This window comes from Sebastes fasciatus, chromosome 6, assembly GCF_043250625.1.
Source record: "Sebastes fasciatus isolate fSebFas1 chromosome 6, fSebFas1.pri, whole genome shotgun sequence".
NCBI classification, from domain to species: Eukaryota; Metazoa; Chordata; class Actinopteri; order Perciformes; family Sebastidae; genus Sebastes; species Sebastes fasciatus.
Window position 1 is genome coordinate 14,110,192 of NC_133800.1, and position 26,357 is coordinate 14,136,548.

Here is a 26,357-nt window from a genome sequence, read left to right on the forward strand (position 1 = left end):
CATGAGACACAAGTCTTGGATGTCTATGGGGACATTATCAAGTCTTATTAACGGACCCGATCAGAAATGGTCCAGCTGGCTGTTAACTGTTGCTCGTCCATTAGAATGCATTATCACACTCTTGCAAATGTCTTAACCATGTTTGTTTTCCTATTGACGTCAATTCTGTCTAATTGTGTTTTATTGAGCTCCCCATAATGTTGGAAAATTTAAATCTTGTATCTAGTGGATGATTTATTCTATTTTAACATTAGGAGGATTTTTTTCTTCTGTTCCTGTTTGCTTTAAATCAACAGCTAACGGGGAGGATGAAGTGAATATCTGTGGTTTTGGTTTCTGCTCGGTGGCCGTTTTTCTTACGGTTTCAAGCAAGTGTTCAGCCTCAGTTTGCACAGGCCTAGACAAAAATGAAATGTCATGCATGAAAAGCCTTTTAGGATTGCAAACCTTTAATTAGCTTTTGTAAACAGATGCAACTTTGCAGTCTCTATGTTCATTTGCAGCCCCTTTATCTTCTTGCAGGCCCTTTAAAATCACCTCCCCATCCTCATGTTGAAACCTTCTGCTTTCAAGCTACTCAATTCAATCATCTGTTGCTGAAGAAAACTGAGAAGCCTCTCACTCTGAAATCCAATTTGATGAGCCTAAATACAACAGTGGATGAGGGGAAAGGGAGTGAAGAGGAGGATGAGGAGGGGGAGAGAGGAAATTATAAGGCGCTGTAACAAGGATGGACAGAGGGGGGAGAGGGTGCGGACAAAGCTGAGAGGAGGCTGAGGGAGAGAGGAGAGGACCAGGGTTTGTGTGGATGCAAATAGGAGAAGTCTTAATTGTACCATTATCGTTATCTATTTCTCTTATTAATGTGCTCACTCATTTTTCGATAGTGAAGCAATTTGCTACCGTATGTATATAAGTAAAAGTCTTGATGGATTGATTGATTGGTTGTTTGAAGAAAGTAAAAAATGTTCAGTTTCAATGAATCTAAAAGTAGAGTAGCGTCTTCAGACTGACTCCAAACCCCAAATGAATTTAAATGGACAATGTTTTGTTAACAGCGGCTGGTTTCACAACTATGATAGACGTCTAAATTTGTCTGTTGCACAATGCTTTTAGAAGGTCTAATTTATCATGATTTCGGGTTAAATTAAGACTTTTTTCAAACAAAAAAACATGTCTGACTGAGCAGCCTTGTCAAACCGCTCAGCTTCCTTCACTACAGCAGCATTGTGGAAAAATGACAGGACATTTCAATGGGAAAATTCAGCGACAATTGGAGCAATACAAAAAAACATCAAGTAGCATAAAACGTGCAGACCTGTATAAGTGTTATATTTTCTTTTTCTTTTTTTCCTTTTTAATATTGCAATCTCTAAAAACAATTTCCCTTCTCGTTGCGCACCCCACGACATTGTTAGACCAGTGGTTCTCAACCTTTTCAAGCTGCAACCCCCCAGAATAATCAGGTTCCTACACACCTTCCCCTGCTGATTTTGAGTGATTATTATGACTGTTCTGATTAATAAATGCAGGCTAAATAAATAATGTTTTGTATGTGAAGACACTTTTTTTTTTAGTTTTAACAGCTAGCACCTATGCATTATCCAGTGTGCTCCAGGCACTGTGGATTTTTGATGCATTTCTTGACGTTTTTCTCTCCCCCAACCCGCTGGAAATCTCCTGTCAGAAATTCATGTGCAAGCGCACATTGAGTCTTTCAAACACACTAAATACAATTGATCTTTAAGGCAAATTTGATCACTGATACAGGCGATGTAATGTAGAAGCATTCCCCAGTCTAAAATACATTATTTTATTTTTTTTCTCCACAACCATCTGGCGACACCCGGAAATGATCTCGCGACTGCGTTGGGGGTCCCAACCCCCAGGTTGGGAACCACTGTGTTAGACAACCACAAATGATGAGCCAGATTTTCCTTTTTTTTGCTATTTGGTGCCACTGGTCAGCAGGTGTCACTGATTGTTACTCGTAATTCAGAGTTAGCCTGGGTGTTGGGTAGTTAAACATTTACAATGTACATACAGTATATATATATATGTATAACATGTATGTTATTTTCGAGACTATGGACAACTATGGACAAGAAACTTTTTGTTACCCAAATGAGGACACAGTTTTAATCCCCATTTGGACAAGCATATATACACACACACACACACACACACACACACACACACAGACACACACACACACACACACACACACACACACACACACACACACACTGACATGACGTGCATTCACTGCTTTCTGTCTTTATACACACACTCTCCCACTCAACATACTCTAATTTACTGATATCATCATCTGCATCAAGGCCGTTTCAATGCAACTAGTTTTTCTTTTTTCTTTTTTTTGCTCATTGAGATTTGTCATTTTGTTCCTGCTGCCATGCAGCCTCACTTTTACAAAAATATAACTTTTTTTATATATATAAAATCATTATTATTTCTAAATAAGGCACAAATAAATAACACATTCTCCTAAAATACAGTGGTCTTACGACATTTTTAAAGCTTTCTTGATTTGAACCTCAGTCATCTATTGTCATTGTCAGTCATCAACAGTGTTCACTGCTCTGAAACTACAGAGAAAAAGCTATATTTAATGCAGCAACTGCTATAGAAAAGCAATCAATATGTGTACTTTTTTACAATGCTGACCACCATGGAAGTGCTTTTCTCATTTGGTACTCTTTCAGCTGCAATTTCTCTTCTCTTTCTCAAGCAACTTATCATTACAGGCTTATTTATAGTGCTTGATTTAGAGTTATTCATAAATTATCTTTTATGTATTAGTTTTTACCAAAGAAATAAAAAAATAAATAAACAAATAACAATGTTTCTTTCGAAGTAGCTTTCTTCTTTGCTGAACCTCATTTTATAGTTTTATTTAAATTTATATATTCATTACCTGGTCATTGCTCAAAGTGTAGCTCAAATTTAGATGCGCAGCAAGCAGAGGACGCTTCCAGTCTGATCCAGTGAAGTCTGCGTTGGCCCAGGCCTGATGCGCAGTACAGCTTACAGCTGTCAAAAAATCGGAAATACTTTATTAATCCCTGGACGTTACATTTTCCTCTTATATATAAGCATAAGAAATATAAGAAAAAATAGAGACAAAGGAGTATGTAAAATGTAAATTATGTACACAATGCTTTAATATAAAACACAATATATGTAGAGTAATATAAATAAATAATATAATATAATGTATGTACAAATATGTGTATCAAACACATACAATATATAACCACTGTGTAACTAAGTAGCCTAAATAAAAAATAAAAAAGAGGTATAAGATGCATACCGTCTTCGCAAGGAGGTCCTAATGCATCCTCAAGGGCCCTCCACCTGCTCTCCGCTGCCTCGGTAACCATGGAGATTTGTCTAATTTAGCAAACGATAGGGTTAAATATGTACACATTCAGAAGAGCATGAACAACAGTAAAACACAAAAACACTTGTTGGATACCTGGAACGGACAGCATGAAATATAAGGAGGAGACGTGGTGCTTTGATATGCTTTTAAAACTCATATCCTTCCTCCCCCTCCACTCAAAAAAAGAGAAAAGGTTGCTCTGCTGTTTGTGGAAAGACACTAAATGGGATCTGAATTGATGGAAAGATGGACAGAAGAACTGGTAGAGGGATGGCACGGATGTAAAGCCTGAATAGAATAAAAAAATTAAACAGCACTTGATATTCTTCAGGCCCCCGAGGCCATTAGGGGAGCGGCGTGCTCTCTAAATTAGAGTAATGAGGAGTTTGGTACCCAGCTAGCTGCATGGAATAAGGACCGAAGGAAGGAGGGGAGTGTAGGACCAAGACAGAAAACACATGATTCGTTGAAGGACCGCAAAAATCACCAGATTTCAATCACAAATATCTAATTGCCGCTATAGGTTCAGTCGTCTGATGAGTTTGTGTGCGGAATACATTTGAAACACTCAGGTTTTCAAAGGCACAGGGGGGTAAACAGAGTAGGGAGAGGTGGGTGGGGTGTCAATGAGAAGAGAAAGAAGGAAGCGAGAGATTGAAAGAGAGAGAGAAATGTGAATCACACGCTGCTGCTCTGATCCCAGCATGTGTCCATCTCTGTCCCAGCCAGACCCCCCGCCTGGCCTCCAGGGAATTCATCTGTGTGTGTGTGTGTGTGTGTGACTGACAGAGAAAGAGCGTGCATTGGTCAGCAAGCGTATGCGCGTCGGTGTGTTTTTGTGTGCAGCTTGTGTGTGCATGTGTGTCTGCGTGAGCTCTCCCAGCAGGGGCGAAAGCACATGGGATGAAGGGCAGAGGCTTTTCTCAGAACCTGCCACAAACGGTGTTGTTGAAGGCATTATTTGTCGGAACAAACGGCAAACACACTCACGACTCCTGAATCTCCCACACTCCTGAATGCAACTGGATCCACAGAGGCACCGTTTTCAGGTCGGTGCCCGGCCTGGACAAGATGGGCTTTAAAGTCCTGGCAGATAATTCAAAGAGGAGCTGTCCAACAAATTCAATGTGCAGCATCAGATATTTAATGGGTCCACAAAATGTTGGTGTTGCACAGATTCTCCTTTTTTTTACCCACAATATCTTGATCTGTTCAACATGTTCACGAAACACTCACATCTAATTCACATTCCCACTCTGATGGGCAGCAAAAAACATTGATAATGACCACACAAATAAGACGTTCACTGAATGTGATGTCAGGGGAGAGGCATAAACACAGATGGCTTATTTGCCCTCAGTTATAAATATGCATTACACATTAAATATAAAGCTTGGCTTTTTTATTACGCAGATTAACACCATCGGACCTTCGCATCTCTTTGCCTTGAATGCCTTGGTTGGTTGGGTTGATTAAGTTTAGGTATGAGGAGTGAGATCAGTTAGGTTTAGGGCAAGAATATCAGGGTAAGCCAACCAGGTCATGCCTTCGCCATTGTAGGAAATAAAATATCTTGACCAGGAAGGTCCGATGATGTCATTTTGCATAATAATTAGCCATGTGCTTCTGTTCAGGATAGCCTGAGGGCTATCTGGACATTTTTTGAACTATTGGGGTTTCGGAATAATGGGCCGTCAGAACAATGGCATGGGACCTTCTTTCCAGTCTTTATGCTAAGCAAAACTGACCAGCTATTGGCTCAATTACAGACATGAGAGTGGTGTTGATCTCATCTAACTCTCAGAAAAAAAGTTAAAACTGAATAAGAGTGTTTCCCAAAATTTGAAACTACTCCTTTAATTTTGACATTTTGAATGTAAGGATTTAACAGGATAAATGGCTATTTGCTACCCAGTAATGAGACAAAAGCAAAGAAGGTAACTCAAACATCTTGGGTATCAGTCTGACCAAGTAAACAGTGTTTGTAAACAAATGCACACGTGCATAGGTGGGCAAAAGCATAATTCTCGACATACAAAATATAGCGTCAGCAAAGTAGCGGGTGGTAATGGCGAGCTGCCATGCTCCACAGATTGATTAAAATGAACTGATCAACAACAGGGTGATCAACCCACACTGCAAGGAAACTTTTATATGTATCGAACGACCATGCCTTAAACCTGCACGGGGTGGAAACGGAGCAAATATGATTAAAAAAAGTTCTTTTTATAAAACGGTCACTATATCCTGACAGTAGTGCATGAGACAGGTAATCTGAAAAAAATCATGTGCCTCTGTGTCCCCCGGTATCTCCCGGTGGTCCTAACGGCATCTGTAGGATTTCACAGACTGGAGGAAAACAAACAATCAGAGCTGATCTGGAGTCTGCTATCCAGCTGCCGTTTAAAAGATGGCTGTCAATCACTCGCGAACTTTGATCAAACGGTCAAACTAGGCAGTGCTGATCAAATGTGAATAAATATTCTGTTACTGTAATGCCTATTTCTCGCCTTAAATGTTTTCAGAAACATCTTGTAATGTACTGTTCAGCTGTAAAATGAGAAAGTTTGTGACCCCGCTGCCATGTTGAGATCAGTTGAGGAAATACCAAGCACCACCCACCAGCCGGAGCACAGCCAATAGGAACGCTCTCTCTCTGAAATGACCTGTGATTGGCCAAAGTCTCCCGTCAAGGGCTAGATTTTTTAAGCGAAAACAGAGCCAGGAGGAGGTGCAGAAGTCTAGTTTTCTCTCAGAACACTTTGCTGAAAGGTTATTATGGAATTTTTGTCCAATAATGCCAAAAATATACTGCCTTCTGAAGCTTTCAAACTTAAAAAGGGTTGCAAGACATTTATTTTAAAACGTAGCTCTAAATTGTTGTACATGACTATGGCGTGGGGGAAAACTCACTCCGGTTTGCCTTACCTTTTGAAGAGAAAACGTCCGTCCTCTATTGGAAATAATGGCCTTCAGAGCTCAGTGGTGCCGTTGCTGCGTTCTGTGTGAAAGGCCCATAACTATGGGGGATAACCACTAATATTATTGTGTTGCTGTTTGCTAGCTAACGGTATATTTAATGAAGAGCCGTCAGGGAGATGTCGTGATTACGTTAAATGAATTAGACTGCAAGGTAACTTAACTGTTATCCTGTCTAACCTGAATTACGCATGTTAGGTGAACGTAAAAATAATAATAAACTGTTTGTGTTAGAGCTTGAGCAGTGAAGAGAACTGCTTGGAAAGCAGCAAATTAAGATCATTTTCTTTGTCACATCAACATGCCAAAGAGCTGCTGTGTGACTGTTGTACTAATAACAAGACCAAAAATCCAAGTTTCCAGTTTAATATCATACAAGTTGAGGTACCGCAAAGGAAAAAGTGGCTGGCGTCTCATAACTTAAACTCCGACGGGAGTGTCAACCAAAACAGACCTTGGTCCCACAAGTCAAATCACAGTTATGTCTGATCTACCCATTCCATAACAGGTTATAATAAACAAATCTCATACTAAGTCATATAATAATGGTATCTGGTGGTGTTGTATGGGGATTCAAGGTTGTATATGGTTAGTATTGTTGTTGGTGCTACCTGTGTATTGCCCACTGTGTCGTCAGCTCGGTCACTACTATTAATAGATAAATGAGTAAATAAGCGAACATGTTATTTCTAGAGTTTGCATTATCTCCCTTAATTTGTTAGTTTCTCTGAGTGCTTTCCTCCCACAGACTGAGGACATGCAGGTTAAGTGAAATATAACTCTAAATTGCCTGTAGGTGTGAACTGAGAGTGTGAATGTGTGTGTGTGTGTAAGTCCTGTTATAGACTGGCAGCCTATCGAGGTTGTACCCCGCCTCTAGTCTATTCAATTCAATTCAATTCAATTTATTTTTGTATAGCGTCAAATCACAACAGAAGTTATCTCAAGACGCTTTATATATAGAGCAGGTCTATGACCGTACACCATAGTTTAGAGACCCAACAGTATCCACCAAGCGCGCTGTAAAGTCTATGTGTGCAGGGATTGATCCCAGGTTGTATGGATGGATGGATCGATGGATGGGTGGATGGTGTGGAGCTTTGGTAGTCTATCTCAGAAGATAATGTAAAATGTACAAAACATATTCAGTGTTGGGAGGTAACATTTACTCAAGTACTGTACTTAACTACAATTTTTAGGTCATTTTACTTTAGCATTTTCTTTTCATGCCCCTTTATATTTCTACTTCACTCCAATTCAGAATGAAATACTTCACTTTCTACTTATTACATTTATTTGTCAGCTTTAGTCACTGTTACTTTACAAATTAAGTAAGGTTAGGCATTTTCACATACAAAACAGATACAGGCTTTCTTTAAAATATGATGCTTTGTTATAGATTCAATTAGAGCTAAAATACTTAGACTATTAACCAATTAGATGATTGGCATAAAATGAATTGGCAACTATTTGATAATTAATTTAGTCATTTTTCAGAAAATGCCAGACATTTCATGGTTCCAGCTTCTCAAATGTGAAGATTATTAACTACTTTAATTATTTTAATTAACGTCTAATAATTATGACGGTGGGCAAAACAAACATGTGAATGTGTCACTTTGGGCTATGGGATAATTGTGATTGGCATTCCTCAATAATTTCTTTTTTGTTTTCTTCCAAAGCAAGCGATCAATTGATTAAGAGAAAATAATCAATACATTAAATCATACATAAATATAATCATTAGTTGCAGTCCCCTAAAAAAATTGTTAAACCTACCTCAACCAGCTACAACAGTAAAATGCTGATTACACATTGCATCAGTAATAATAATCATAACTATATAATATATATCAGTATCACAGCAGGGGCCACTTTTCAGCATTGAGTACTTTTACTTTAAATACTTTAAGTATATTTTCCTTCTTATACTTAAACTTATACTCTATTACATTGTTTTACTTAAGTAACATTTTAAATGCGGGACTTTTATGGAGTATTTTTACATTGTGGTAATAATAATTTTATTGAAGTAAATTTTCTGAATATTTCTTCCACCACTGAACATATTAGAGTCTCTCAATTTTTGAGCAGTACAACTACTAAACAAAAGGCTAGGCATCACCATAGGGTGTCTTGATTTTCTTTACTGTTGTTTGAATAAGTTATCCAGCCTATTAACAAAATAAGAGTACAGTGCAGTACAATACAGTACAGTATAGTACAGTACAGTACAGTATAGTACAATACAATACAGTACAGTACAATACAATACAATACAAAACAGTACAGTACAGCACAGTACAATACAGTACAGTATAGTACAGTACAATACAGTACAATACAGTACAGTAGAGTACAGTACAGTACAATACAATACAATACAGTACAGTACAGTACAGTACAGTACAGTACAGTACAGTACAATACAATACAGTACAGTACAGTACAGCACAGTACAATACAATACAATACAATACAGTACAGTACAGTACAGTACAGTACAGTACAGTACAGTACAGTACAGTACAATACAATACGATACAATACAGTACAGTACAGTACAGTACAGTATTGATTTCTGGAAAGGACATATCACATTACTTCAAGATGATCCTGTGACCAAGTAGTTTATTAAATATATTCTACTGTAATCTCGATTTCTATGCCATTTTTTTTTTATTTTCACACAATGAGGGACACATTAATAAACCCTGACATTTAAATAAAACATCAATTGGCAGTGTTGCCTAAACAGCTGATTTTCACTTGTCCTGGTTGCTGATGTTTAGATGCATATTTATAACCAATAACAATATCAAATTCAAAGGGCCACGAAAAGGACAAATTGCAAAACTCCAAGAGGTTTAGTACAGTTTAGTGGATTACAAACAAAACACTTCTGAAGTGGTGTAACCTCTGTGTATGTTTCTGTATAAATTATGTTAATTTGACTAACATGATCATTACTTTTGTGGGTAATTTTCTGATGAGAAACATGCCTCTCCACTGTTCACCACAATTAATGCAGCAGAGCGTCTATCCGTCCGCACACGTTTGTCAGGGATTCTCCTGTTTAATTTCTCACCCGGCACCAAGACACGTCCATGTAATTATGTGTCAACGAGCAATTAAAGCATCAATTAAAGTTGGTTAGGCAAAGAGCAGATCACGGAGAACAGTGATTAGGCACAATAGTCACATAAATGTTTGTGTAGCTGGATAAGATTATCAATAAGCTGTTTATCTACCTACCTACCTATCTATCAACCTGTCTACCCACCTACCTATCTGTCTACCAACCTACCTGTCTATCTGTCTATCTACCTACCTATCTGTCTATCTATCTACCTACCTATCTGTCTATCTACCAACCTGTCTATCTATCTGTCTGTCTATCTATCCATCTGCCTACTTACCTATCTGTCTACCTACCTGTTTACCTACCTACCTACAAGTCTATCTATCTATCTATCTATCTACCTTTCTATCTACCAGTCTGTCCATCTGTCTATCTACCTATCTATCTATCTACCTGTCTGTCTGTCTACATACCTACCTATCTTCAGATCTCCCCTCGTTGATACTTCTTCCACGCTTCTTTTACCACGTCTGTCTTTTCTAATCATCCCTCTAAGTGTCTCTGCTATGAATCCTCACAAACTCCAGTTTCAATCAATCTGTTTTCTAGCGTTCCTCGATGCTCCTCCATATGCTTCCTTCATCCCAGTGGCCTCCTTCCCTCCCTCCCCCCATTCCTCTCTTCCTTTGTGTGCTCTTTGGAGTGCTGGTGGATGACAACTTCATCTCCATCATTCAGTTTCTCTCTCCTCCTCTTCATCCCCCTCTCCTTCTGTTGGAGTGGTGCTACATGACAATCCAATATCCACCAGTCTCAGCCTCCTAATACTCACCCTCTCCTTATCTGTGGGTTTTCTGCATCTCAGTGTTTCTTGCATCCACTCCATCTATCCACCTTTATCCTTCCTCCCATCGTCGTATATATCTCCTCTGCGCTGTGGAAGTAAAAGCAACATTAAATCAGTGTGTGCACTATCCTACTGGTGCCTGAAAGCAAACCTTTAATATGCTTAAAATAATTAATAATAATTAATTAATTCTAGTGAAAACTTTTAGTGACTTTTTTTAATTAGATTTGCAACAGTGTAATACAAAAGACAAATTATCATACTGAAGAATTCATAAAATATTATGTTATGTATACAGTAAATTTCACATAGAACATTTACAGATCATGCAGCACCAGAGTCTTTTTATTTAGATCAGATCTTTAATTTGTTTTCTGTCAATTTACTTGGCGCTTTCAGATAATTATTTCTTAATTATAAGATTGCAAGTTTCCAAATAAATAAATATAAACTTTAGTTTATTTGAGAAGGGGCTGTGCAAATTAATAAATACACATGGTGTAAAGAAATGCCAGAAATAGCTAAAAGGCTGTTTTTTTATCTGTTGTCCCTGGCCTTGGTGTTACAAAACTCGGTATATCTCAGGTGATACATGCATCCCAGAATGAAATATTAGTGTGAAGGTCATTTGTCCATTTTTGGGGAGGGGGTTGCTCTTATGGCTCGGCCAAAGATATTTGCTAATTGTAGTGACAATTTAACATTTTGAATAGAAGGGCACATTCAGTGCAACTAACAATTACTGTAATATTCAGCCAAATTATTTGATGCCAGTTGTGTCTTTATTTTTCTACATGGTTATTTACCCTTTCAGTCCCTGGTTTAAATTAGCATTTTTGTAATTCTTCCATTTATCTGCCTCATAAACCATCTTATTAGGATCGGGATTACCAGGGCTATTTGAAAATGAAGAAACATTTTATGTAAATACTTCCATTAAGGATTTATGATAAATTATATACATGTAAAATTAAGATTTGCCTGGAAAAATGCAAATACAAAATTGCATTTATTAAAATTCTGAATACGTCAAAAAAGATAGCTCCTTATAAAGGTGTAATCCAATTTATTAGAGGTGTTTGTAAGGTTTTTGGTAGAATTGACAGTAAATATGAGCTCACAATAGTATTATGAACAATAAATAATGATGTAGGCGAAATGTATGCACATTAGACAAAGAAATAGACACAATAAAACCAGTATTTGTTTCCAGTAAACACAGTCCGGCTTCATTAGGCAAGATGAGAAAATCCTGTAGTCTCACATGCATCATTTTCTTATAATGTCATAATATTGTCACCGTGTTATGTCATTCATATTATTTTCATACATTAGCCAACAATAATATATAGAACTCAAAAGGTCCCTTGTTTGTAGCAGCAAAATCCCAGTCTATGTATAAAGATCTAAAAGATATAGATTGAGTAACATCTTTGATCAAATGACACAACCTTTACAAAATGTTATATCCTGTCCTTTCCAAACGTTTGAGTTGTCGTCCCTCCACACACACACAGAGAGACACTGACTCCTCGAAAGACACATGATGTTTGCTTTTCCCTCCTGATCTAAGAGCTCCATGTTTTAAGGAAACACTTTGTCCTGATGGTGGTGACAAACATGAAAATGAGCTCACTTTGATTTCTTTTTTTTTATGATCGGGGACACATGGTAACACGGAGCCTAAAAATGTCCTGTGTGTCAGCGTCTGATGGCTGATGTCTAATCTTCCCTCTCTGTGGGTGTGTGAAATTCATACATGTGAACACACATAGGAGCCATCTGACCTTTAGCTCGTGGTGGATTTAATGAAGACACTGTCATTTGCCGTCTGTGTGAAACTGCATGCTCGTCTCACACATGCAGTTGTTGAAAAGTGCACACCCTTGATACCTTCCCCTTTGTCCTGCCTGATCATTTCTGTCACTGTTAATGAGCCAGTGACCTGGATAATCACACTGCCAGTCAAACCAGTCTGACTGACTGGTCTATGGTGGCCTGATGAATCTAACACTCACTTTGGCATTTATTGCCGGGGAAAAGAAGACTCCAGTGACATCCAGTGGCCAAGCAATGCACACTGCTTGTACTTGTACACTGTTAAGAATTTCCCAGTAAAATAACTGGCAGCAGGATTGCCTTTATGTTACTGTAAAATTAACATTATTATACTGTCGCTGAAATTTACAGCTTTGTACTGTTAATGAAAAATACAGTTTGAACTGTTTTTTTTTATTAATTTCACAGTATTTTACAGTTAATTTACTGTTTAAAGATACATTATAGAGCTGTTTTTCACCTTTCTTTTACATTATCTTACTGATTTGTTTTAATGCACTATTCAGGTTGTATTTTTTACATACATTTTAATAAACATTATTTTTTGCCTAGATGAATAGACATAGCAGGTTACAGACATAGGAATAGTCACACTGAATACAATTAAAGGCACTTGTTAGGAAAAAGGCTATAATAGACTTTTTGACACTTTTCCCCAAATGTCTGTCTATAGCTGGCTACAAGCACAGAATGCAAACCAGAACAACATGTGAGTGAAGAACAATAAAGCTAATTCACTGATTTTACAATCATGTACAATGTACAAGCCTCACATGTGCAGATCAGGTCCCAGAATTAAACAATACTGCATGAAACTGTTACTGATGATACTTTAGACAGTTGATCAGCAGTAAAGTGCTGTTTTTTAAGAATGCATTATAGTTCAGTTAAAAAACGTCCTATGAGCGTAATTTAACAGGTTTTCTTTTGTATTAACAGTCAAGCACGGTTTTGAGCAATAACAGGTTAATACTGAGTTTCTGAATTTACTGCTGCAAATTAACAGCAGTTGTTTACAGTGTATAGTTTTTGTCCAGTCTATCAAATATGTTGCTGTTTTTCTTTCTTTTTGTCTCAGAAAGGATTCACACGCAGCTTTTGTGCCATGTGACTTTAGAGGAAATGACAGCTGCAGGCAGATGGGCAACAAACAAATACATCCAACTTTTACATACAAATGAGACAATGCAGATTAGCTTCCCTTAATGTTGCAGCTGGTAAAGGTGGAGCTTTTTTTTTCTTCATATACTGCTGGGTAGTTGGTGAATTCCCCCCTGGGATCAATAAAGTTTGATCTTAATCTGTAACAATCCATCATAATTTATTTATTGATTATATTTTGTATTATTAATCTGAATCGGCACGTGTCTGTAACTAGTAACCAAAGGTATTAAATAAATGTAGTGAAGTAAAAAGTGCTATATTTGACTCTGAATTGTAATGCAGTAGAAGTATAAAGTTAGTTACTTTCCACCACTGCAAAGAAGTATTTTGATCAGTGGCGGCCGGCCAATAGAGGGCACTGCCCCCCCCTCCCCGAGCCAGACAACCACACACACACAACAACTTTACTACTACTACTAATAATAATAAATTGATAAATGAATGTGATATAAAAATGCTAAAAAACTGACTAAAGTTTAAAAAAAGTGAATTATATAAACATACTGTAAACAAGAGTATATTGCACACAATGAATATAATTGCACATTAAGGAGTCTGATGGCAAATTAGCAACTCTAACTGTTTGTTTTGGACCAAGGCCTCCATGTCCTCTCTGTGTGAGGACAGTGAACCTGACCAGCAGCACCAGAACCATGAAGCGACGAAGGATCACCTTAATGCTCTGGCCATGCTCTCCATGGAGCAGAAACTCCTCAGAGACATTCCTGACCTTAAGAAGAAGGTCATTGAGAGGTTTGCCACTCAGAAGGAGAGAAGAGCAAAATTCTTCTACAAATAGGTTGTCGAAAACATGCAGGCTTTCTCACCAAAGTGACTTTTCTTGTACATTAGTTGTCCTCAGTCTCATTTGCTTAAATTGGTCATGGAGGCATCACAATTTAATTGAGACCGGTAAATAAATTGTATTGTTCTTGTTAACTGTATTTTATGGAGTATTAATATCTGTGGATGTGTTGTGGTTGTGCCTTTTGAGTAAGGTGAGAGAGTTTTGAAGCAGAAGTATTGCTGGAGTTTACCATCTCTACACCTCAGACCACTCCAGGTGTCTGAATAGCTTCAGGACTTAACAACAGTATAACACCAGTATTACTGTCTCTACACCTCAGGGCACTTGAGTCCCATGCTTATGTACATTCGGGTGTTTGTTTTCAGGATTTAACAGCAGTTTTCCTAATTACACTTCCTGTTTACTTCCCCTGATCTTTACCTCACTATTGGTTTACCAAACAAAGCAAGGTCAACACATTAAGTAAACATTTCTATTACACGTTAGATTGTTATAATACATTAGTATTTTATTACATGTTTATTATTGTATTATAATGCATGCAGTGGTGGAAGTATTGTACTTCAGTAAAAGTAGCAATACTACCATGTAGAAATACTCTGTTACAAGTAAGAGTCCTGCATTCAAAATCCTTCTTAAGTAAAAGTGCAAACATTTTAGCATATGAATATACAAAAAGTACCAAACATAAAAGTACACATTATGCAGAATAATGTATATTATTGGATTATACTTATTGATGCATTAATGTGTTAGTCACTTTAATGTTGCAGCTGGTTAAGGTGGAGCTCATTTTAATGACTTTATATACTGCTGGTTCTATAATCTATAATAATACATCATCATTTATCCGTTGATTATATTTTGTGTTAATAATCTGAATCTGTAAAGTAACTAAAGTCATTAAATCAATGTAGTGGAGTGAAAAGCACAATTTTTCCCTCTGAGATGTAGTGGAGTAGAAGTAGAAAGTATCAGAACATGGAAATACTCAAGTAAAGTACCTCAAAATTATACTTAAGTACAGTACTTGAGTAAATGTACTTAGTTACTTTCCACCTCTGAGTACATGTTATACTGTTGTGTAATTTCTAAGCATTCTTTACGGCTCCTGTTGGAATAAAATAATTGTTGATTATTTAACTGCAAAGTAGTAATGTGTTTTTGATACCTTCACTTTTTTGCATTAAATTATACCGGGATGTTTGCTGAATTTGATTGGATGTGACACAGCCCTACCTAGAAACATTTCCACCAGCCGCCACTGATTTTGATGCTTGTTAATGCACTCTGGCACCTTATTTACAATTATTAAATTTTAAGTACGTCTTAATCATGGAAAAATTTAAATATGTACGACAAAAACTGACGTCATCTTTCCAGATTAATCATGAATTGTGATGTTAAAACTATTAGTTAGTAATTAGTATTAGCATTGAGTAGAAACAGAATAGTCCACAACGTTATAGACTAGAGTTGGAAAAACAGTTATCAAATGTATTTAACTTAACTGTCATGGAAAGTTACTTTGCAGATTCAGATTACTAATACAAAATCAACTGATAAATGATGTATTATTATAGATTAAACTACCAACCCTGCAGTATATAAAGAAATGAGCCCCATCTTTACCAGCTGACATTAGCAAGTGATGAACACATGAATGCATCCATAATTATAATATAATAATATAATATGTATTATTCGGCATAATGAGTAACCTACTTTACTTTCTGTACTTTAAGTATGTCGATGCTAATACTTTTGCACTTTTACTTGAACAATATTTTTATTGCAGGACTTACTTGTAACAGAGTATTGTACACTGTAGTACGACTTTACTTAGGTAGAGATCTGAGGATTAGCATATTGAAATATTAAAAGAGTTTGCTTTTACTCACACAATTTTTAGATACAGTTCATGCAGTGTAGTGCATGCACTGTTTACCTCTCCGTCATCTACTGCTGTCTGTCTTTCTCTCTCCAATGTGCATTCTCACAGAGTATTCACCTAGCATTATAGTAGTGTCATGATGGCACTGCCTGTAGGCTTAGTGTTTCCTTGTGTTTCCTTTGTTTCCCTGCCCTGTTGTCTCCTGTGTGTTTGTCCCTGTTTGTCTAGTATGTCAGTGTGTTGGGAGGTGTGGCCTTCCTCCTCCTCCTCCTCCTCTGGGCGAGCATTGGGAGCAGCTGAAATAAATCATTCACAATCAACAGCAGTATATCTACCCTGGTCTTCCTGCAACTCATCGCCAGATCGTCCGTCATTCACTGTGGTACATGACGTATTCAGGCTCCCTAGTATCTTGGTTTTTGACTTGCTCATGCTTGTGTTTTTGGATTTTGGATTCACCCTGTTTTTGTCCTCTGTTCAGGTCGGTTCAGCTGAGGCTGCTTCCTGCTTCAACCTGCCTGCTCACTCCTACACGCTGCTCCTAATCAACCTGGATTGTTACCTCCAGGAGATCCTGCCCTGTTCACAGTTACTTGTCTATGATTGTAATAAATTATAGATTTATTACACCTTCAAAGGATTTGTGTTTGTGTTCTGCTATTGAGTCCACGCTTTTGGTGAACAAGATCATAACAGAACGATCTGGCCTTCAAAATGGACTCAGCAGACACAAACACATTTCAGGAGGCTGTTTCCAGCCATGATACTTTATTATCACACCATCACCAGTTAATTCAGGGTTTATTGGAGACCCAACAAGCCTTAGGTAACCAAATGTCTCAGATGGGAAAATGTTTGGAGACAATTTCGGGCCAATTAGCTCCATCCCCCGCTCTGCCTCCTCCTTCTCCTTCTCTGCCACTCAGAGAATCACCTGTTCCTCCACCTGAACCATATGCCGGTGATTTGGGGAGATGCAAAGGATTCCAGCTCCAATGTTCTCTGGTTTTTTCCCGACAACCAGTCACCTTCACCACAGACCAAGCCAAGGTAGCGTATGTTACGGGACTGTTAAGAGGGAGAGCCCTGGACTGGGCTGAAGCAATGTTGGGAGGAGGAGGGATAAATTCTTTGTCCTTTGATTGTTTCATGAGTGAAATGAAGAAAGTTTTTGATCACCCTGTATGTATTGGAGACGCTGCTAAACGTTTGCTTAACATACGACAGAGTCAAAGAAGTGTGGCGGAGTATTCTGTGGACTTCCGGATTCTGGCTGCGGAGGCTGGATGGAATGACGAGGCATTAAAAGGAGTTTTTCTACACGGTCTGTGTGAACAGTTAAAGGATGAACTTGCTGTCCGTGATGATACTAACTCCCTTGATGCTCTTATTGATCTGTCTATAAGACTGGACAACCGTATGCGGGAGAGACGCCGGGAGAAGAACTACAAATCCCACACTCCCATGAACTTTTTTGCCGCTACTCCTACTCTCGCGAGAGTTGCCTCAGGCTCGTCAGAGACTCACGGCTCCGGTCCCAGCTCCTCTGCTTATTCTGATGAACCCATGCAGGTGGGCCGGGCTAATCTCACTCCCGCTGAACGTCAGAGACGAATCCGAGCGGGTGAGTGTATCTACTGTGGTCAAGTCGGACATTTCCTTGCTGCATGTCCTCTCCGCCCAAAAGAGCGGGCTCACCAGTAGCTGTGGGGATACTGGTGAGTAAGTCTGATGTCCCCACCAACACTAGACCTCGTACTCAAATACCTGCTAAACTGTGTATGAGTAACATGTCCTTGCCCTTGTTAGCGTTGATTGATTCCGGTGCCGAGCAGAGTTTTTTAGATGCTGAGTTAGTCTCTCAGGCTGGCATCAGCATTGAACCCCTTGAGTCTCCTGTTAGAGTCTGTGCTTTAGACGGAAAGTCCTTAGCATTAGTAACTCACCGCACTGAGCCTCTTTCTCTCATTCTGTCTGGAAACCACCGTGAGCTAATACAATTTTTTGTTTTTTCTGCCCCTATGACTCCTCTTGTTCTCGGACACCCGTGGTTAAAGCTACACAACCCCCAGATCGACTGGTCGACCAGTAGGATTATGGGATGGAGTAGTTTTTGTCATTCCTCGTGCCTGCAGTCTGCATTACCACCTGTAGATATCAGTGTTGCCCCTCCGCCCTGTGTTCCTCCTGACTTGTCTGCTGTGCCCCCTGTATATCATGAGGTCGGTGAGGTGTTCAGTAAGGAGAGAGCATTATCCTTACCACCTCATCGTCCGTATGATTGTGCTATTGAGCTGCTACCTGGTACCACTCTGCCGTCGAGTCGCCTGTACAACTTGTCACGTCCTGAGAGAGGTGCTATGGAGACCTACATAAATGACTCTCTAGCTGCAGGCCTCATCAGACCTTCCTCTTCGCCTCTAGGGGCAGGATTCTTTTTTGTGAGCAAGAAAGACAAGACTCTCCGCCCGTGTATTGATTTTCGAGGGTTAAACAATATCACGGTGAAGAACAAATACCCGCTGCCATTAATCAGCTCTGCTTTTGTACCTCTACAGGGAGCTACTGTCTTCAGCAAGCTAGATTTGCGGAACGCGTACCACTTGGTACGGATTCGAGAGGGAGATGAATGGAAGACAGCATTCAACACACCACTGGGTCACTTTGAGTATTTAGTGATGCCTTTTGGACTGACTAATGCTCCTGCAGTGTTTCAAGCACTGGTTAATGATGTTTTGAGAGATTTTTTGGACCGGTTTGTGTTTGTCTACCTGGATGACATTTTGATTTTTTCCTCTGATCTCGCAGAACACCAGCTTCATGTACGCCAAGTGCTCCAGAGACTACTGGAGAACAAACTGTTTGTGAAAGCGGAGAAGTGCGAGTTTCACGTCAGCTCTGTTGGATTCCTCGGTTACATCATTGAGAGTGGGCAGGTGAGGCCGGATCCGGACAAGATCAAGGCGGTGGCAGAGTGGCCCGAACCTTCCTCCAGGAAGCTCTTGCAGCGCTTTCTTGGATTCGCCAACTTCTACCGTCGATTCATCCGAGATTACAGCAGAATTGCTGCTCCACTGACCAAGCTCACATCCCCTGCTGTTCCTTTTCGCTGGACTCCTGAGGCGGATCAGGCGTTTGCCTTATTAAAGGACCGCTTTACGTCCGCACCCATCCTGGTGCAACCTGAATCTTCTCTTCAGTATGTCGTGGAGGTTGACGCCTCGGACATTGGTGTGGGAGCTGTCCTCTCCCAACGCTCCAAGACCGATAAGAAGCTACATCCCTGTGCGTTCTTCTCTCGACGCCTGTCTCCAGCTGAGAGCAACTACGACGTGGGAAATCGTGAGTTGTTGGCAGTGAAGTTGGCTCTGGAGGAATGGAGACACTGGTTGGAGGGTTCGGAGATTCCGTTTATTGTATGGACTGATCACAAGAATCTTGCCTACATCCAGTCAGCCAAACGACTGAATTCCCGCCAGGCTCGGTGGGCATTATTTTTTGGTCGATTCGACTTCACCCTTACTTACCGCCCTGGTTCCAAGAACGTCAAGCCTGACGCGTTATCCCGGCAGTTTTCATCAGAGGAGTCACCAAGTGTTTCAGACACCATTCTGCCGGCAGCATTGGTGGTGGGGACGTTAACCTGGGAGGTTGAGTCAGCGGTTCGGGAGGCTCAACGTGAAGAACCGGATCCAGGTACTGGCCCCGCTAATCGAATGTTTGTTCCTGTGTCAGTCCGCTCCCAGGTCCTGCAGTGGGGACACGTTTCCCGGTTCGCTTGCCATCCGGGGATAAGTAGGACTTTGTCACTCCTCAGACGACATTTCTGGTGGGCCACAATGGAGAGGGATGTCAAGGAATACGTCCTCGCCTGCACAGTCTGTGCCCGGGGAAAGACATCTCATCGGCCGCCGGTGGGGTTGCTCCGCCCATTACCCATACCTGGTCGCCCTTGGTCCCACATCGCATTGGACTTTGTCACTGGTCTTCCCCCTTCTAATGGTAAAACAGTGATACTTACCATTGTTGATCGGTTCTCCAAGGCCGTTCATTTCATTGGTCTTCCCAAGCTGCCTTCAGCACATGAGACAGCTGATCTATTGACTAACCATGTGTTTCGCCTGCATGGTATCCCTGTGGACATCGTCTCGGACCGTGGTCCCCAGTTCATCTCTCAGGTTTGGAAGTCTTTTTGTCAAGCCCTTGGAGCCACTGTCAGCCTGTCTTCTGGTTTCCATCCTCAGACGAATGGACAGTCTGAGAGGGCTAATCAGGATTTGGAATCCGCCATACGTTGTGTTGCTGCCACTAATCCCTCTTCTTGGAGTACACAGTTAGTTTGGATTGAATATGCGCATAATTCTTTCTCTTCTGCTGCCACTGGGGTATCTCCGTTTGAGGCCTCATTAGGTTACCAGCCCCCACTGTTTCCAGCACAAGAAGAGGAGTTGGCTGTGCCATCGGTGCAACACCACCTTCAACGCTGCCGCAAGGTTTGGAGGGAGACTATGGCTGCTTTGGTTCGGACAGCCGAGAGAAACAAAGGGATCGCGGATCGTCACAGGACCCCGGCCCCCGTCTACATCCCAGGTCAGAGAGTTTGGCTATCTTCCAGAGATATACCGTTGAAGACTGACTCCAGAAAATTGTCTCCCCGGTTCATTGGACCTTTTGTGATTGAGAGGATTATTAATCCTACCACGGTCAGACTCATCCTGCCTAAGGCTCTTAGGATACATCCCTCGTTTCATGTGTCTAAACTGAAACCGGTCCTCACCAGTCCTCTGGTCCCTCCGACCGATCCCCCTCCTCCCGCCCGGATCATTGACAGTCAGCCAGCGTATTCAGTCAGACGACTGTTGGATGTTAGACGTAGAGGTCGGGGCCATCAGTATCTGGTAGATTGGGAGGGATACGGTCCAGAGGAGCGCTCCTGGGTTCCTCGTTCCCGCATCCTAGATGCGGGGATGGTTCGGGAGTTTCACCGGGCTCATCCTGGGAGACCTGATAGATCGCCTAGAGGCTCTCATTAAGGGGGGGGTACTGTCATGATGGCACTGCCTGTAGGCTTAGTGTTTCCTTGTGTTTCCTTTGTTTCCCTGCCCTGTTGTCTCCTGTGTGTTTGTCCCTGTTTGTCTAGTATGTCAGTGTGTTGGGAGGTGTGGCCTTCCTCCTCCTCCTCCTCCTCTGGGCGAGCATTGGGAGCAGCTGAAATAAATCATTCACAATCAACAGCAGTATATCTACCCTGGTCTTCCTGCAACTCATCGCCAGATCGTCCGTCATTCACTGTGGTACATGACGTATTCAGGCTCCCTAGTATCTTGGTTTTTGACTTGCTCATGCTTGTGTTTTTGGATTTTGGATTCACCCTGTTTTTGTCCTCTGTTCAGGTCGGTTCAGCTGAGGCTGCTTCCTGCTTCAACCTGCCTGCTCACTCCTACACGCTGCTCCTAATCAACCTGGATTGTTACCTCCAGGAGATCCTGCCCTGTTCACAGTTACTTGTCTATGATTGTAATAAATTATAGATTTATTACACCTTCAAAGGATTTGTGTTTGTGTTCTGCTATTGAGTCCACGCTTTTGGTGAACAAGATCATAACAAGTAGAGTTAGTTGTTTACAGTTTTAGTTTGTTTTGGAGTGAAGTAACGTAACGTTTTAAAAATAAAACGGCACCTACAATCACGATGAAGACAAATGTATTCCGACCTACGTCATTGATTAATTTCTTACCCTTCCTTCACTTTTGGAAAAATACAAAAAGATTGATTTGTTTTTTTTCCACCTGGACCTGTACGCTCTGCCATTTCACCTATACTCTCCTACCTTTATACAGATATAGCTATCAATTTAAATGTCTTTTCACAAATTTATAGACATAATTCTAAATAAGTCTAAATATTAAAACATTTGCACATTCCTCTATAAGTTTAAATTATATCTGGGAAATGCTAACCTGTCTTTTCAGAAAGAAAATTTCCACTTGTGCCCATAGCTGCAGCTAAAAATTTTAGTTGTTCCAGGAAGATCTACCACCTTATCAGAGCATTTAACTGAGAAAAAAAATTAAGTAATTCTCAGAGCATTACCACCGATGGACCTGGTTTATTGAGTTCAGATACTTACACTACATTTAAGACTGGCTCTGTTTTTCCATACTACTTTTTAATTCTTCACCTTTTGTCTTAATTTTTTTGTTCTTAATGTTACATTAATGTGACACGATTTTTTTTTGTACAAATCCAATGCAGGAAATTTTATTGAAAGTGTATTATACGAGAATTAACAACTAGATAAATAACAAATAAACAGGTGTGAGGTGTGTGTTTTTGTTCACAGTGATTCAAAGCACCAGGCTGCAGTTGAAGGGTGTGGGGTGTATGAGAGTGCAGCAGCGTTGCAGGCTGCTCTGATTGAATCCTCCTCCGATCGTCACGTTCCACGGCTCATACACCGTCACACTGCAAATAAAACATGCAAGCACACACACTCACTGAATCACAGTATCTCTTTTCTCCATCAGCTGTATTCATTCTAAAACAGCTGTTTGTGATGTATTTGTAACCGCATAGAGATAACAAAAAATATCTATGCAGCTGGGTGAACGATGCTACACAGCATAACAGCAAATATATGGTAACTGGGAGAAAGTTATCTGTATTAAAGACATACACACACCTGTTATATAGTTGTAAGCAGCAGGTGACCAGTTGTGAGCTGCTGGTCACATTGGTATTGATGAACTCTGTGCTCAGGAAATGTGGGCACGGAAGATCAGGGATGTACAACATACCTAGAAACCCACAGAGCAATGTCATCATAAAAATCATAAAAACGCTTGAGTGGTAGGATAGGATAGGATATTGTGTAGATCTAATATATGGATATTCTACAACATTTCATACACTCTTTTCATTACTTCTGTCAATTACACATTGCTCTCACAATAATTCCAGCACTCATTTATATATAAAAATATATATATAAAAATATAAAAGTGAAGTAGTAAAATAGTATAAATACATAAATGACTACAATTTATCAAAAACATTTAAAAATCTATACATTTTTATGTAATAAATGTATTCCTGTAATAACAGAAAAACATATTTAGTCATAGTCACATAGTCATGGCTATTCATGGTCAATATATTTTGTAATATGTTATTGAAAAATATTACAATATATTGTATGCTAGTCAAGGCCGTAATAATACATATTGGGACACATCCCCCAATATTCTCCAAAATATATAAATAATAAATAATCAAGAGCAAATCTAATCATTATCATAATAAACATAACCAATTGCCATTATTATTACAACCGGTTCTAGTATTACTGTACTGCAGTTCTGCACATGGTTAACCCAAGTAGTGTTGACATATCTACAGGATAATAAATATTTGAAAGCAAGCATTATACTCTATTATATTTTTGTATTTTGAATTGTCACCTGCCACCTGAATTTTCTGTTTTCCTTTACATAAATAAAGACCCACCGTACATTGATGCATAAAAATGAAGTGTTTGATGCTCAAAATTTCCTGGGGGAGGAACCTTAAAACTAATGATAAATTGTAAAACCCAACAGTTGAATGTCGCACTAACGTACTCAAAGTGACACATAATAGTAAGTTATGTGTACGTAATGAGTATATATAAGTAGAATACATGTTTTATGCATGGATGGATTACTGTACGGGACTACTGGGCACAGACCCAGGAGCCCTAAGGGTCAGGGGGACTATGGGAGGAATTAAGAGTAGCATTTATAAGACATAAATAATGTTATTAACTGGTAACAATGTCCATTGAGTCCATTATAAAAACACTTATGTGGATAAATGATGAGGCAAAGAAGAGTAAACGGTCACCTGCAATACAAGCTGTCATGAAACTGGAGACACTGCCTGCAATCAGAGCTCTGAAGGCACAACTGGCGATGTCATTCCGTCTATCTGGAGCCAAGGACGCTGGAAAAAGAACAACATTATGTTAAATAACAAAAAAACATGCGAACAAAACTTTAGCAGCAGCAGGTATGTATGTATGAACAATTCATTCATTCATCAGGGATACTTTTCACTGCTAAAATGTTGCAGCAAATGATACCAGCCAGCAACTTTCTGAACTTAAATTTTCCTGTTTGTCTGTTTGATGTTGCTACTCAGCCTCAGAGGTGGCACTCACACAGCGATCCAATTGTTATCCCCAGCGAAGCAATGTTGGAAAATCCACACAAAGCGTAAGTTGCAATTGCTTCAGAGTGGACCTGAAGGAAATAACATAATTAGTCTAAATTTTTATGTGAAAAATATCAGAAAAATATCAAAACATGCCTGCATTAAACTATACTTATCACTACATTTCCCATGTCATATGTAGCTGTTGAAGGTAAAACAGATGGCATTTGGAAGATTCTTAAAACCTTAATACATTTTTAACTAAACACTGTTTGTCTATCGCCATTGAGACATTCATTAGAGAAGAAATTATCTAACAAGGCCATAACAATGCAGATAATAGTATTGACTTTAAGCCCTTCCTCACTAGCTTTTATCTCCCACGGGCCCAACAAGGACTGATTGATACCACTAAATAATGCTCTCATAATGGACCAACTAGTCAGCTACTCATCTATACTAAAACTGTAAAAATAAAATAAAAAAGACAATGACGATCTGAACAAAAACAAGAGTGAGAACACAAGAAATGATGAGTGAGACTCACAGAAATATACTGCTTTACGTTGTCCACATATTCTGGCCCTCCTGCTTTCCTTCTGTTAATTAACTCTGACAACTGCAGATAGGCAACTAATTCATTGATAAATGTCTTTTTGCCGATCAGTTCAGCAACAATGTAACTGTCCTCCCAGGAAACACCCATCATGAAGGATAGAGGCATTAACACGTAAGAGCAGATGAGCTAAAGGAGAGGCAGAAAGAAGCAAAGAGTGAGTGCATGTACGCAGGTCGATGTTTGACTATATTTACGGTAAGTATATGTCGAAGAGTTTGTCTGTTTGAGTGTCAGGTCGTGGCCATCACCGAGAAGCTGAGCTGCGGACAGTCCAACATCCCGCCCAGCCAGGAGAGAACAGCATCGATAAAAGCCAACACTGCCAGGAAGGACAAAATGTTGGCAACTATGCTGGCCACTAAACCCACAGCACAAGATGCACCTTTGGATAATGCATCAAACAAGTTCTTACTGTCTCTGAGGGGACACAAGCAACATTTGAATGGTTATATAACACTCAATCCTCTGTACAGCAGCTCATCAAAACAGCACAGTGTCATCAGCATACTGGTGTTGATGACATTTGAAATATTGTGGTTGTTGCGGTAGTTTTGTAAATCATCACAAGTTCATCTAGGTCAACATAGACAACAAACCACAAATTAATTCAAAGGTGCTAAATTCATAGCATTAATATAGCATCAAACAACTATTTGATATGTAAAGATATAGGGGAGTAATGACTACCTGAGCAGAGAATGAAGTCACTCTCCCTCTGTGTGTGTTGCAATCCGAGCTTCTCTATGCTTTGTTTACATAGCTGGTCCGACAGTGCGTGCATGATAGTGCATGTGAATCCTAGTGTGTGAGCCCCACTGGCTAGCTAATCGCCACCGCTCTGCACTGCGCTCATACGGTGGTTACCGTTGTTAACGTCATAAGCGTAGCACCCACCCTCCAGTTCCACCCCTGGTTGACACTATTAGCTCTGTCAGCACTGATGCTGTTGTTTGTACTGTTTGTGCTGTTAGCATCGTTAGCTTCTAGCCGCCGGCTCAGCCATCGCCATGTTGAGAGCCGTGTGGAAGCAAACCCTCAATAATATACGGTATATGCTCTGAATTTGGAATTTAGCACCTTTAAAGAGACAATATTTGGTTGCTGACTCAGATCTTCGTCAAGTCAAATTTACACCCAACATTTTCTAGAATTTTGACTGATTGAAATGTTGTCTATTTAAATGAATGTGTGGTTTGGAGTCAGTGTGCAGGCGTTACCTTTTTCATCAATGATGTTTTCCAACATACATGTGATGTGTGTACAATTACTCTTCGACTATTCAAATTCTGTTCTCCAATACTTTATGCATCGCCTGAAATATAATAAGTAACAGCCATTCTTTCTGTTAGTTAAGTGCTGTTAGTTAAGTGCGTCTTACTGTAAGCTCATGCAAAACATTTTTTTGAAAAACAATTTTACATAATTGTGACATCATCACACTGTGTTACAAGAAGAGCGGGGCAAACCACAATTGTTTTCTTGGTGTATTTTCTTGATGAGAGATATTATCCATGAATTTATGAAATCAGTT

General features: G+C 39.7%; 1 protein-coding gene across 3 annotated transcripts in view; it reads right to left on the minus strand.

Annotated features, from left to right (window-relative positions):
• Positions 1–1,614: 1,614 nt before the first annotated feature.
• Positions 1,615–26,357, minus strand: part of LOC141769085 (solute carrier family 28 member 3-like) — a 34,687-nt gene continuing 9,944 nt past the window's right edge. The window contains exons 12-20 of one of the 3 annotated variants that reach the window (XR_012594255.1): positions 25,075–25,243; positions 24,755–24,952; positions 24,215–24,296; positions 23,899–23,997; positions 22,700–22,814; positions 10,297–10,398; positions 3,332–3,411; positions 2,936–3,051; positions 1,615–1,680 (exon numbers count right to left, since the gene is read on the minus strand). Coding sequence is in view for 2 of the 3 variants with exons in the window: in XM_074637791.1 (XP_074493892.1) it covers positions 22,365–22,482; positions 22,700–22,814; positions 23,899–23,997; positions 24,215–24,296; positions 24,755–24,952; positions 25,075–25,243 (781 nt within the window). In the remaining variant the exon portion in view is untranslated. Of the gene's footprint in view, positions 1,681–2,935; positions 3,052–3,331; positions 3,412–9,080; positions 10,399–21,664; positions 22,483–22,699; positions 22,815–23,898; positions 23,998–24,214; positions 24,297–24,754; positions 24,953–25,074; positions 25,244–26,357 lie in introns of those variants that run through there. The other 2 variants (XM_074637793.1, XM_074637791.1) reach the window with 2 other exon arrangements.